At 42.1% G+C, this 14472-nt stretch overlaps 1 protein-coding gene across 13 annotated transcripts in view; it reads left to right on the forward strand.

The window, feature by feature from the left end:
• The first annotated feature begins 569 nt into the window (after positions 1-569).
• Positions 570-14472, forward strand: part of PPP1R9A (protein phosphatase 1 regulatory subunit 9A) — a 305319-nt gene continuing 291416 nt past the window's right edge. For 3 of the 13 annotated variants that reach the window (XM_045062711.1, XM_045062713.1, XM_045062714.1), the window contains exons 1-2: positions 571-768; positions 2961-4586. In XM_045062711.1, coding sequence (XP_044918646.1) covers positions 3192-4586 — 1395 coding nt within the window. In that variant the 5' untranslated portion in view covers positions 571-768; positions 2961-3191. Of the gene's footprint in view, positions 769-1121; positions 1212-2960; positions 4587-14472 lie in introns of those variants that run through there. The other 10 variants (XM_045062721.1, XM_045062716.1, XM_045062719.1 and 7 more) reach the window with 7 other exon arrangements.

Genomic DNA, 14472 nt, shown 5'->3' on the forward strand with positions numbered 1-14472 from the left:
CTGCTCTTTACATCCTTGTTGGAATGGGTTGTAACATCTTGCGATTCCCTCCCTAATTAATGAGTTAAATGATATTTCGGACACATTTTTATTTTCTATGTCCATGAGAGCTACGGTATTACCTTCTTCAAAAATTATCCTTTAGTCATTTCTACCCTGTGGAATATTTGGGAGGATTGGTTAAAAAATCCACATTGATCCTCATGATCAGTTTCGTATTTTGCCCCAAGGCTGTAACACTTCCGGTCTTTGGGGGGGGGGGGGGGGTGGTGTGGGGTGGAGAAGGGGGAGTAGCGGCAAAAGGGGGAGGTTGGGGGTCGGAAAAATTCTATCCTGACGCGAACGTCAGAAGACCTCCTCATCCTTTTCTTTTTTAACAGTGGAGACTTGAGGTCAAGGTGGGTGTTAGGCGGGGCACAGTGGCCTAGGTGTTGGCCTTCCCCGCCTGGTGAGTGGCCTGGGGTTTTAGATGCCCTGGGGTCATCAAGTTAATGCAGACTTTGTGGGGGCCCAGCAGCGGGCCGAGCGGTAGCCCAGTTTGCGCCGAACCAACCCCTCTCAGCAAGGCCGAGAGGAGAAGAGAGCAGGCCTTGCCCCAGGCCCCGGAGGCCCCTAGCCCGCGGCCGAGGGGGTGGGGCGGCCTCTCCTCGGGCCGGTGCTTTTCGCCCTCGGTTGGCCGCCAGAGGCTCCCTCTCTCTCTCCCTCTCCTGGGATTTTGCTGCCGGGCTCCCTCTCTCTGCGGCCCTAGAGTTAATCCCATCAGCCGAGGTGAGGCACCTGTTACCCTGGGCCTTCCTCACCCCCGCGGCCTCTCCCCCACTACACCTGGGCTCCCGGGCGGCCCAAACGGCCCGGCGCGGGTGACCGCACGTGGACCAAGCCCCTTCCGCGCCGGGACCCCCGCCCCAGGCCGGCCCGAGTGTGCGAGCGTGTCGCGGCCCGGGCCGCCGCCCGCCCGCAATGGCGTTGGGGAGCGCAGCGCGCCTCCCGGGGCCGCCCGCCGCGGGCAGGGCGCGCGTGGGGGCCGCGGCGCGAGTGGAAGCGGCCGCCGCAGCCGCCCTCCGCGCTGCGCCGTGAGCGGCGGGTGGAGGGGCGCCGAGCCGGCCGGCGCCGAGAGAGCCGCGGCCACCGTGGGGCGGGGGGCGCCTCTAAGGAGGGGGGTGGGAGCCGCGGCCGCCCGACCCTCCCCGCCGGCGGCGGCTCCCGCTCGGGTAAGGGGGAGGCTGTGCGCGGGGCGAGGAGTTGGGGAGGGTGGAGATGAAGAGGAAAAAAATCGGGATGTACAAAGGCTGAGTTGCAGGCTGGGGGTGGGGGTGGGTTGTGGTTGGGGAGCGATAGGTTGAGGATCGGAGGCATTATCAGTGGGATCTATTGTTTCCTGGCACATTGGGAGGAAAAACAAAGGGATTTATTATCATTACCCTGTAATTTTTTTTTCTTTTTCTTTTTTTAATGTGGCTAGGGAGCTCGGCTTTCCCCGTGCCACACTGGGATCCGCCTGGCAGCCGCCGGGAGCCGCAGCCAATGTGTTAGGACTTCAGGTGCTTTTTGGCACAAAGCTAGACTGCGACCTCCTACCATAGCGCTTGGCGTCACCTGCTCTCCCGGCCCTGCCCCGGGGCCGAGGGATTGCGTCCCGAACCAGGCTTGGGAACCGGCTGCCTCTCAAGTTGGTGTTATTTATGTTTGTCTTTTGTGAGGGCAGGTTTTGAGTCCCCCGGCGGCCCCATCTCCCCCGCCCCCGCCCCCTCGGGTTCGAATTGGCCGGGGAGGGAGTGGGGTGTACGTGGGGGGGTGGAGGGGAGGGTGTGCAGGGCTTAAACAAATGTCAGGGTACAAGGAGATTGTCGATGCTTTACAAAAAAAAAAAAAAAAAAAAAAAAAAAAAAAAACAGGCACCACACTCTCAAGCCTTTCTTGTTTGTCTGCATGGGCCATGCATGCGTGCTGGGCCAGAAGCCGAGTTTGGAGGCGGTTTAAGTGAAAGTGTGTGCTTCCTCAGCTGATGGTGCGTGAGGGTGATATGGCTCGGCCTAATATTAAAAGACAAAACAAAGCAAAAACAAAATGAAAAATCTTTGGAGCTACATTGTCTGCGCCTCAGCGGATCTTGAAGTATTTGATTACTGGCATATTGATATAAAATCCAGCTGTGGGCTAGTGGAGACCAGCAAGCATGCATTGCGTTGCATTCTGAGCTTGTAGTAAGTTAGAGGAGTAAACAAATCAGGACTATGAAAAGAGGGCTCATGTTATATTTGCTTTCTGATCGTCACGTTCTGCATTTATTCCCATGATATTCTACATCTCACTCTATAATTAATAGTATCCACGCTTAGGAAACTTCCAAATATTAGATGTGAGTGTACTTAGAGTGAAACTTATTTTCATTTAAGAACTTTCTTCTGCTTGTTTTGGTCTGAAAATGTACTAATGTTGCTCGGGGGATGCTGTACATGAGAATATTGGACCAAAGAGGGTGAACTAAGCTTCTGTAAGCATATTTTGGACTTTGGAAACATAGATTCCAAACTTTGAATTGTACTTATACGGAAAGAATAAATTCTACCTGATGGGGAGCACCCCAAATGAAATTCATTTTTCTGAAGGTTTGGTGATATCTTAAAGATCTGTGAACTGCTGGTTTCTTTGAAGGTCATTCACAAAAGCAACAGAAACTTAGGCTAAAGTTATGTACTTGTACTCATGTGTAACTTGTATGTGTGTCAGTATATGATTTCTGTAGGGATCTCCAAATTGTGTTTGAAACATTTTTGTTATCTAAGGCCAATTAGAGGGATAACTTTTAAATTCTTGGCTTTTAAATTCCCTTATCAATAAATGATTTTTTTTTCCTGTTTGACATATGGCTAAGCTACATTGAAAAGTGTATTGTTAGTTGACTGAACTTAAATTCAAATAAGTAAATGAATTTAGAAATTCATTCTTTTCTGTTACAGATGAACCTCTAGTCTCGCTTTGAAAAAGCCATTTTGTGTAACCCCTGACTGAATAATTTCCTAATACACCTGTTGGGAGGATCACTGATACAGTATGGCATTTGAGAGGTACTTTTTCTTGACCAAATACTGGTGATTAGAGAAGAGAGGTATTTTGTTTTTGTTTTTTGTTTTTTGTTTTTTTTTTTTCCTGATCATTATGAACATTGGCTTTTCACCCCTGAAGTAAAAATGTTGAAAACCGAGTCTTCAGGTGAACGAACCACTCTCAGAAGTGCCTCTCCTCACAGGAATGCTTATAGAACTGAGTTCCAGGCACTGAAAAGTACCTTTGACAAACCCAAGTCAGATGGGGAGCAAAAAACAAAAGAAGGTGAGAGCTCCCAGCAGAGCAGGGGGAGGAAATATGGCTCCAACGTCAACAGAATTAAAAATCTATTTATGCAGATGGGTATGGAACCCAATGAAAATGCTGCAGTCATTGCCAAAACAAGGGGGAAAGGTGGACCTTCATCTCCACAGAGAAGAATGAGGCCCAAAGAATTTCTGGAAAAAACAGATGGCTCGGTTGTTAAGTTGGAGTCCTCTGTTTCCGAACGAATCAGTAGATTTGACACAATGTACGATGGCCCTTCATATTCTAAGTTCACAGAAACTCGGAAGATGTTTGAGAGAAGTGTGCATGAGTCAGGACAGAACAACCGCTATTCCCCAAAGAAAGAGAAAGCTGGAGGGAGTGAGCCTCAGGATGAGTGGGGTGGCTCGAAGTCCAACAGAGGCAGTACCGATTCCTTGGACAGCCTTAGCTCCCGGACAGAGGCTGTCTCCCCAACTGTGAGTCAACTGAGTGCAGTGTTTGAGAATACCGATTCCCCCAGTGCCATTGTTCCTGAGAAGGCTGAGAACAACGCATACTCAGTGACTGGCCATTATCCCCTGAATCTACCATCTGTTACTGTTACAAATCTTGACACTTTTGGTCACCTTAAGGATTCTAATTCTTGGTCTCCTCCAAGCAAACACGGTGATGATGCAGAGGATTCTCAGAAGGGTCATACAACTCCGGGACCAGAAGTGGCTTTGAAAAGTACCTCTCTAGCCTCCATACCCAGTGAAGAGACACAGCAGAGCGAGGAAGCCGAGGACTCCACATCCAACCAAGAGACTCCTGTCGGGATTGACAGAGACGTTCCTGAAGAACCTTGTGCTGACACTAAGGCAATGCCCGAGTCTGAAATCCCTTCACCACAAAATGAACCTTTAGAAGACGCCGAAGCTAATTTAGTTGGGAGTGAGGCAGCAATGCATCAGAAGAAAGAACTGGCAGGTGGTGATTTTACCTCTGCTGATGCTTCTGGATCCAGGTGTGGAAAGGAAGTACCTGAAGATTCGGTTCATTTTGAGAGTTCCCATGTTTACATGCACAGTGACTATAATGTATACAGGGTCAGGTCCAGGTATAATTCAGACTGGGGAGAGACGGGCACTGAGCAGGATGAGCAGGAAGAGAGTGATGAAAACAGTTACTATCAACCTGATATGGAATACTCGGAAATTGTTGGATTGCCAGAAGAAGACGACATCCCAGCAAATAGGAAAATTAAGTTTAGTAGTGCTCCAATTAAGGTAAGTATGTTTTCTCAGTTTGTTTTTGAAATTTCCAAGTTGTGTTTTTTTTTTTTTTGGTATTTGGGCCTAAATGTATGTAGAATAGATTTGACAACTATAAGGAAGTCACGGTTGTTGATATACACATGTTGTCAAGTGATTTTAAAAGTTTGGGAGATGTCCACATATTTCCTAATATACTTTAGGATTGCTTAAACCGGTATTGACTAATAGTAAAGTTGAAGAAGTTTGAGGATTGTGAGATACATTCCAATGGACTGGAGTATGAATAATATGAACCCGGAAAACCGGGAGTGTTAGTTTGAAAATAGAATTACCTCTTTAACTAGTTCTACTAAAAGTACCCACATGTAATAACATTTTCTGAATCTGGACCCTCTAGGATATGAGGCATAATGTACAATGAGAAAGTCATGGTTGACCTTGAAATAATAGTCTTTATTTACTTGCTTAAAAAATTCTTGAGTTCTCTCTTACTTAAGTGTAAGTGGATTGTGAGGAATGTTGAAACTTACTATTTTTTTTTTGTACTGCTACTTAGTAGCGAAAGTTTGATTCATGGAAATATATTAGCGGACTTAAATACTTTAATTGGAAAGCTATGACTGTGATTAGCTTTGAGTTCAGAACTTGTGATATAGCCCTGAAATGAAATTTTATGAAAGGAAATTAAATTGATTTGTCATTCATGTATATGTTTTTACCTCTTAAAAGCTGGATAAATGCCAATTGAATTCAGATGCTCTATTCTAATGACTTCACTTACTTAACATTTGGTGTAGAAGAAATAGCACAGCGTACATCAGAAGCGGGGGGTGAAGCATTATTAGCTGATAATGGCAGGAGGGGCAGGAGGTGGTGGGTTGAGTATCACAGTCTCCTGGAATGCTTTTTCAAAGTGTACTTGCCCATCAGCCTCCGTCCTAAGATTCTGGCATGCCCTCCTAGGGGAATCGAAGGGTTGTGGTGGTAGAAATGTGTAGATTGAAACCACTTTCTAGGGACTCCCAGCTTGTCCTGTGTGTATATATAATAGATTTGGAATTTGATGTGATGTCTTTTAAAGGAATCTGAAATCCACTGTCTATTGTCATTTCCGTCTTTTGAAACTTCCATATAAGGCTGTGAGAGAGAATTTACAAAGCAAAGAGAAATTTGACTTTACTCTAATTATGAAATACTAATTTGAAATAAATAATCTATGAAATTATTTATAGGTGTTAGTAGGCAGTTCATTTCATTAGGGTAAGACAAAATTTCTGGGTCAGAATGGGCCATGCCAAGTTACACTGTGTTTAAAATAACTAGGGATGTGAGTGTGGTTTCTGAGTAAGCTAAGTTTCTTTGCTGTGTTTTCCCACTTTCATTTGTGAGCCTCTCCCCTAAACCTCGGCCCCCCACTCCCCAAGTCTTAGGCTCTCTCTTTAGAGGTGTCTTTCCATCAGGCTTATCCAGGGAGTTCCTAAATTTCGCTGTGCATGTTCCCTTCCAAGTGCTCTCCTTTGAGCATCATCTTTATACCCCTTAGGAAGAAAGCAATAAGATTAAATTGTTTTACACTGAGCAAGGCAGGAATAACTAAAATGAACTCTTCAAGGAGTTTGTTAAAACCAGTGACTAACTCCCTAATGGGAGATAGCAGCTTAACGAAAATTTATCAACTAGAACACTACCCACTCGACCAAATGGGGCACCAGCCTTGTATTTGCGTCCGGAGCTGCACAAAATGTAATATATGGTGATGGGTTTAATGCATTTTAAAGGATTTCTTATTGAAATATGGCGGTTCATAGGTGAACAAACCAGGTTTGGGATATGATATTCTGAAATTCAAGTGATTTTTCCTACTGTTGCTTATAACAAAAGCATTTTGCCTTTTAATTTTCATGTAATAAATTATGTATTTTATATAACAAGGAATGAAATAGATTACATACATATAAGTTGTAACACATTTTATCAAGACTAAGGTTTGTGAAACAAAGATAATGTACTAGGTTTTAGTGGGCAGTTAAAAGTATTAGTTGGAGTGGATTAAGTTTGCAAACAGAAGATTCATTCTTAGCCCTTTGTAATGAATAAGACAATTACTCTTTGTTGTTGTTCTCACTGTTTAACATGTAAGTGGATTCACTTGGAAATCTTGAGAGTCACTTTTCTACTGGTACTGGGGATGAGAGTATTTAGATTATTCTCCAATTAAGATTTTTGCCTCAGAGGGTGGTAACAATGAAGTTCAACAAGTGTTTATTGAAGGCTTTTCATGTGTCTGTGCTCATGCTGTTTGAGGTAGAAGGCACGCAAATCTACAATGTTGCCTTTTTCAAACTATGTGAGCTGGTTGAATCGGTTCTTCAATACTTGTTATTTAAAACACATATAGCACAGTCTGAAAACCTGTGCTGAAATGTCTCATGTCCTATGAGGACTGTAACTGTCCTTGGCTGTGCTAAATGCATGGATTGAACAGGATTTGATAAACCATTTGGAAGGTAATAAACTGTGCCATTCCCTATGTATGTTTCATTATTCCTTTTGTAAAGTTGCACTTACAGAATGGGCGATTATGATTTCCAACCTAAACCTTTTCTTTTGAAATTTAAGCATACTGCCTCTTTCAGCAACCAAAGGTGACATACTCTTTACAGAAATGATCTTTAGAACTTTTACATTCTTTTCCTGATATTCTCATTTACTCTTCACTGGAGTAAATATTCTCAACACTTTTAGGCTTTTGTTTTACATCTTGTGTATGATCTTTATGTGTGTGATCATTTCGTCAGTTTTTATTTCAGTTCTTCTATAGATTTTTTTAAATAGATACTTTCCCGAGACGTCTTAAATCTGGATCTAGGAAAGCATCAAAATGATAGCTGATCTTTCCTGTGTAGCGTATTACTTATACATAATCGGTGACATTTAGAAATGGATTGTTTCTTAATGGATAGGTTGATGTGTTTCACAGTGTTGTGGAAAATTACAGTGGGATTGATTAATAATGGAAAATATAAAATCCAAGTTTGAAATATGGAGTGAGAGAGTGTTATGAACCATGCTAATTTGAGCTATGGAATTATGCCTTCATTCTCAGGAATTTCTCAAAACCAAGAGATTGAATTAATTAGCTTTGCTTTAAATGAACCCAGGAGAGAAGTGGTGACATTTTTCATTATTGTTTTCTATTAATTTGGAATATTTACTGAGACCTTGCTACGTGTGGGTTAATAGTGCAATATACTATAAAATGTAGTAAATACAGAAAGTGACTGGAGCTGATCAGGTCAGCAAATGCCAGGAGGTGGGGAGTGGATAGCCCCTGAAGGATGGTTCTCGGGCTGTTCTCCTGAACTGTTCCTGGATGCTCTTTCTAAGGTCACTGCAACCCTTTAAGGCAGTCATAACCCTTTCTCTCTTTCTGGTAGTCTTATGTCCTTTGGATAGGTGTTCTTGAAACTTAGCATCCATGAAAAAGGGTATTTTCCCAATTCCCTTAGCAAGAAGGAGATTGTAGGGTTAATGTGACCGTATGTTGTGCTCTACCTTTCTGAATGTTCTCTCTAGCTATAGGGAGTTTGCAGAGCTGGGGTTCAAAGGAGAATCACCAAGGACTGCAGTGCTTCTCTAAATCTTACATGAGACTTGTTGAAAGTGGGGTCCCTTAGCATTCTCTTTCTTTTGGGGGGCTCCGAGTTAATACACAGGACATATATAAGATCTTTTATTTGGGAGGTGTTCAGAGTATAGTTCTGAGGTTCAGATTTCAGTCATTCTGTTTCTTCAGATAGTCTTGCTCAGTGCTCTTAAACTTTAATATGCTTATGAAACCCCTGGGGATATTTTAAAGTGCGGATTTCTGATTCAGCAGTTATTTGGGGGGGAATCACCTTGATGCAAAGATTAACCTTTAAGCACATCACCAGCTTTCCCACGGGCTATACAATAGACAGGCTCAGCAACCAGATTAAATGTCTGAATCACAGTATTTATCAAATCAGTTTAAAACACACAGCCAGAAGCAAGAGGAAAGCCATAGGGAAAGTTTACACAGGTAAGGAGCAAAGTTTGGAGGGACCACGGAACCTGAGGCCCAGGTACACAGTATTTATATGCCAGCCCTCTCACTTTCACATCACCCTTCCCACTAACGGTGCGGTTATGAGGACCAGAGTTGATTTTTGAGCATGGGCTCCACATACTAATAATCCCCTCAGCTCATGATATCATGGTATTTGCTCTACAGAGGAGCGACGGTACAAGTACACTTACAGACAGCGGTAGCGGGGGTGCCTGGGTGGCTCAGTGGGTTAAGCCGCTGCCTTCGGCTCAGGTCATGATCTCAGGGTCCTGGGATCGAGTCCCACATCGGGCTCTCTGCTCGGCAGGGAGCCTGCTTCCCTCTCTCTTCTCTCTGCCTGCTTCTCTGCCTACTTGTGATCTCTCTCTGTCAGATAAATAAATAAAATCTTTAAAAAAAAAAAAAAAGACAGCGGTAGCTTTGCCAGTTTCCCTGGGTTTTAGTGTTTCTTGGGTCAGGCACCTGTGAGTCTGAAATAAGACCAGGCTGGGCGGCCTCGGTGGGTGGCTGGAATGGAGATGGCGTATCTGGCAGCCCAGAGATGGCACGAGGATGACTTGGTCTTTCCATCCCTTTTCTTTCTGCAAGGGAACTTCTTGTTTGTTCCATCAATATATTTTCTATTTTGGAATGTCTTTCCGCTTACTAACTTAACTATTTTTAGCACATCTTAAAAATTTTGCCTTCGTTTTTAGAAGCTTATAAGCTGTTATTATCTGTACCTAATTGAGCCTCTGAGTGTGGCCTTTACCTCCTTAAGTTATTAGCTTACTTACCGTTAGTGACCATCACTTATAAGTGTCATCCATCCCATTTGTTTTCTTTTTTAAATTTTATTTTATTATTATTATTTTTTAAAGATTTTATTTATTTATTTGACAGACAGAGATCACAAGTAGGCAGAGAGGCAGGCGGAGAGAGAGGAAGAAGCAGGTTCTCTGCTGAGCAGAAAGCCCTATGTGGGGCTCGATCCCAGGACCCTGGGATCATGACCTGAGCTGAAAGCAGAGGCTTTAACCCACTGAGCCACCCAGGTGCCCCCCCATTTGTTTTCTTGATCTATATAACAGAATTTAATGTTGTTGAATAACATAGCAAATTCACAAATAGTAGGTCTCAGGTGAGATTGTGGATTCCTAAAAAGATCTCAAGTGTGTGCTGAGGCTGCTGGTCAACAGATCGCTCTTTGGAATATGATTGTGAAGTAGTTTTCTGACTGCTGACAAGAGCTGGTCACAAAATGTTGGGGAATCCTTTAACACATTTGCTTTTCAGATTGGTCTGCTATAGCTGGTTTTGTGGAATTGTGTTCTTTGAAGCTGACGCAGGTGTAAAGTTGTAAGGTGCATGATAGTTGTGGATACAAGAGTGGATTATGACCTCTAAATTCATAAAAAATTGGGGTCATTAAAATGTCACATCATAGACTCTTGTGTTAGACCACACAAGAGTTTTATACAAGAGTGTTAAGTTTTGTTTTTGTTTTTTTTTTCTTTTTGGAGGATTTTATTTATTTATTTGAGAGAAGAACACAAGCAGGGGAAGGGACAGAAGGAGAGGGAGAATCAGAACCCCCGCTGAGCAGGGGGCCTGACACGGACTCCATCCCAGGACCCCGAGATCATAACCTGAAGGTAGATGCTTAACTGACTGAGCCAGCCAGGTGTCTGCATATTTCTTAATATAAGTTGCAGAAAATATGCTCGAAAAAACATTACTCTAAGTAAATTTGAGATATATCTGATGAACTTGCTGAATCTAGAGTGAAAATTAAATAGCAGTTTGCAAACTATTAATGTGAGCTTTTTAAGAAAATCTTTTTAATTATAAAAAAAGCAGGAGGAAGCAGTTCTTGATAGACTCAGAAACTCCATTTCTTTCATTTTTTGGAAGCCTAAATTAATAAACTAGAGAAGAGTATAGGATTGTTGTCTTATTTAGTTTGTTTTTCTTTGGATAACTTTGATTTCGTAACATTTAAATTGGACTTCCTTTAACATTCTGATGTCTTGATTCATAACCAGGTAAATATGTCAAATATTTTAATGTACTATACACATTTAATGTACAAATATTTTAATGTACCCCTTTTCTAATATTGAATGTGTAGACTAATACCTCTTTTCTGTTTTACTAAACGCTGGTCATTTAGTCTGCAAAAAGGGGTTCTTTTCTACAACAAACTATTACAGACGTTTGCTGGCATTTATTTGTAGTAGAAAGATTTAGTTTTTTGTTTTTTGTATCAGCCATAATTTTTATCTTCCCCTCTAAACTTCCTCACAAAGGACACTGGTTGTTGGCATTAATGGATTTTAAAGGGAAGAGACTGTATTTAGGGGAAAATAACTTCCTATGTTATCCATGCCTTGTTTACCTTATTAACGCAGTTATATGCCCAACAGTAGTAATCTGATTTAAGTCTCATCTGCATTATAATTTTTTTTTTTTTCAACATCTTACTTCTTCACCACTCAAGGACAAAAAAGGTTTCGGAATTTTTCTAGAGAGATACAGTTAGCTATGGGATAATATCTGCATAAACAAAACAAGCATTGCTATGTTAAACTCTGAATATCATTTCTTGGCTTTTGAGCTGTTACTTAATTTCTTTGCTTTTCTATTTAATATTCTTTTCTTAGTCTTCTATGTTCTTCCTTTTTGGACCTATTGCACTTTTTTTTCTTTTGCTTTATTATATTCCACAGTTCCCATTTTGAATGGGAAGGGATGATTCGTATTTTTTCTTCCTGGCTACTTAAAAATTTTTCCCCGAGTCTCATTTCTTCATTGTGGTTTGTGACATAGGAATTTACGGATGAAAAACCCTTCGCGGTAGTCTAGTGTAATTTCCCCCTCACTCCAATTAGCTCTTCAGTAGCTCATTGCTGACAGATGATCATTCGGCTTCTGCCTTAATAATTCCCCACTTTTGGGGAGTTTATTATTTTGCAAGGTGAAAGGGAAGTTAGAAGGAGGGAAATGCTGTGTGTGTGTGTGTGTGTGTGTGTGTGTGTGTGTGTGTAGTTGTACAGCATTGTGAATGCACTTTTTTTGTTTTTAATTGGCAACTTTTTATTGAGCTAAAATTCATATAGCATAACACTCACCATGCAGTTTGATGGCCTTCAGTATATTCACAGTGTTGTGCAGCCATCACTGTTATCTAACTCTAGAGCATTTCCATCACCCTAAAAAGAAACCTTGTGCCTGTTAGCAGTCACTCTCAATTCCCCTTCTTCCTGTATCCTCTGGCAAGCACTAATCCACTTTCTGTCTCTATGGATTTGCCTCTTCTGGACATTTCATATAAATGGAACTAGGGGCATGCTCTTTGAAAGGAACGTAGGAGACACAACGAATGTGACTTACGATATGTTAAAATTTTTTTTACGTGTTTTTTTTTTTTTCTCAAAGATTTTATTTATTTATTTGACAGACAGAGATCACAAGTAGGCAGAGAAGCAGGCAGAGAGAGATGAGGAAGCAGGCTACCCGCTGAGCAGAGAGCCCGATGCGGGGCTCGATCCCATGACCCTGGGATCATGACCTGAGCCGAAGGCAGAGGCTTTAACCCACTGAGCCACCCAGGCGCCCCTTTTTACGTGTTTTTTAAAAAAGATTTTATTTATTTATTTGACACAGAGAGAGAGATCACAAGTAGGCAGAGAGGCAGGCAGAGGTGGGGGGCGCAGGTTCCCTGCTGAGCAGAGAGCCCAATGCAGGGCTTCATCCCAGGGCCCTGAAATCATGACCTGAGCCGAAGGCAGAGGCTTAACCCACTGAGCCACCCAGGCACCCCGCGATATATTAAAATTTAAGTTATCCTGAGGACGTCAGACTGTAGGACAGTCTAAAGAGCAGGGGGCAAAAGAATTTTCTGGGTGCTGACATGGTCTAAAGAGCAAGTGACAAGGTGTGGGAGCAACAGATGCTGTCTGCCCCTTATGCAGTTTCATGGAGAGGAAAAAAAAATCAAGCTGAGGAGACAGCAGGGTCCAGGAGGGGATGAGGGTATTTGTAAACCGAGGAAGAGCGGTGCCCAGGGCGAAGAGGACGGTTGGAACAGCTCCCTTGTGTGGGATACTGCACTTCCATGCATGTAATCTGAAATTGCTACTGATGGAGCCTAAGTGCTTGCTTCAGCGCGGGCTGTCGTCAAAGGCACGGAGAGCACTAATGCTGATTTCATGTTTGCAGTGGCCTGAGCACAAGGGACCCTTGTCCTTTTCCGATGATCTGATCAGCTTCTTTCCATCCTACTGCTCTGACGTTGTTGCTTTCATTATTCTTTTATGTTCAGCGAGATCGTTCATAGACAAACTTCACTCTTTATCTTTAAAATTCTCCTCATTCTTTCATATTTTAATACAGATTTCATATGCCATACTTGCTGTTATTCGTAATGTAACCATTTATGAGATGAGTAATTTGGGGCAGGCACTCATTTAGTTTATTGCATGTTATTTACTGAAGCATAGTATCTAGATGGCTGTTAAATATTATTAACTGGTAATGAAAGTAACACCAAGAGTGACTTGGTATTCTGTAAACTTGACGGATTGCCTCTTGAGGCCTTGGCTTTCTTATTTATAATGGAGGCTGTCTTACTTGTAAAAGACCCCTGCTCAGTGTTAACATCTTGTGATTTTCTGATTATCCTTTAAAAAGATTTGTACAGTAAGTACTGCTATCATACATATTTGTGCTGTTATTTCAAAGTGAAATGGACATCTTTGGTTGCAGTATGGAAATGAATTTAGATTAGTTGTTCGTGACAATCTTATTTATGCTGTAAATTATAGTTTAAAATGATTAAAATTATATATATATATATAAAAGATTTATTTATTTATTTATTTGACAGAGATCACAAGTAGGCAGAGAGGCAGGCAGAGAGAGAGAGGGAGAAGCAGGCTCCCTGCTGAGCAGAGAGCCCGATGCGGGGCTCGATCCCAGGACCCTGAGATCATGACCTGAGCCAAAGGCAGTGGCTTAACCCACTGAGCCACCCAGGCGCCCCTAAAATGATTAAAATTTTAAATCCAAGGGAGTACATTTTCATAGAGTAGTTTTTCAGAGCAACTCAACTTTTGGAAGTATGGGTTGAACTACATATTAAACACCCTGCTGAGGAACCTTAAGAATAAAGAAATGTTTTGTAATATACTTGCTGACATATTAATTGCTTCACTCACTTTTGTTCTGGAAATAGCTTCATAGCACGGTTCAACATGATTGAGATATATATATATATATATTTTTTTTTTTTTTTCAAAATTCCCAATTTTTCACTCTAACTTGTTCTCTCCTCACGCATCTATTCTTACAAAAAGGACAATGAATCAGGCCGAGTATAAAGATACCTGGAAATTTTATATTTCAGGAGGAGGAAAGGTTTGTTCTTCCCTTACTTGATCTGTTTTCAGAGGGATTGAAGAAAAGCATTTGTAGAGTTAAAACTTTCCCCCATATATTTATGTATCAGGAAAAGTGGTTTTAGATGAAATGGCTCATAGACCTGTTAGTCTCCTCTCTTTTTTTAAAGTCAGATAAGAGTTTTATTTTGGGGAAAGCTGATCCTCCAAGATGTTTTCTATACCAGTCGAAATATACTGGGCTAGATTGGAACATGTAGTGGTTGGCAAGGGTCTAAAAGATAAAGAGTCATGATTAAGAGGCTCCTTTCCAGGAGTGACCAGGTGAGAGGCTTGCAGAGTAGCTATTTGTGGAATTTTCCCGGTGAGGCTTTTGGACTGGCATAACCCTGAGAAACTGAGTGACTCTGTGCCTTCAGATCTGTCACTG

This window comes from Mustela putorius, unplaced genomic scaffold (genome assembly GCF_011764305.1).
Source record: "Mustela putorius furo isolate JIRA1106 unplaced genomic scaffold, ASM1176430v1.1 tig00003845_pilon_pilon_pilon, whole genome shotgun sequence".
NCBI lineage: Eukaryota > Metazoa > Chordata > Mammalia > Carnivora > Mustelidae > Mustela > Mustela putorius.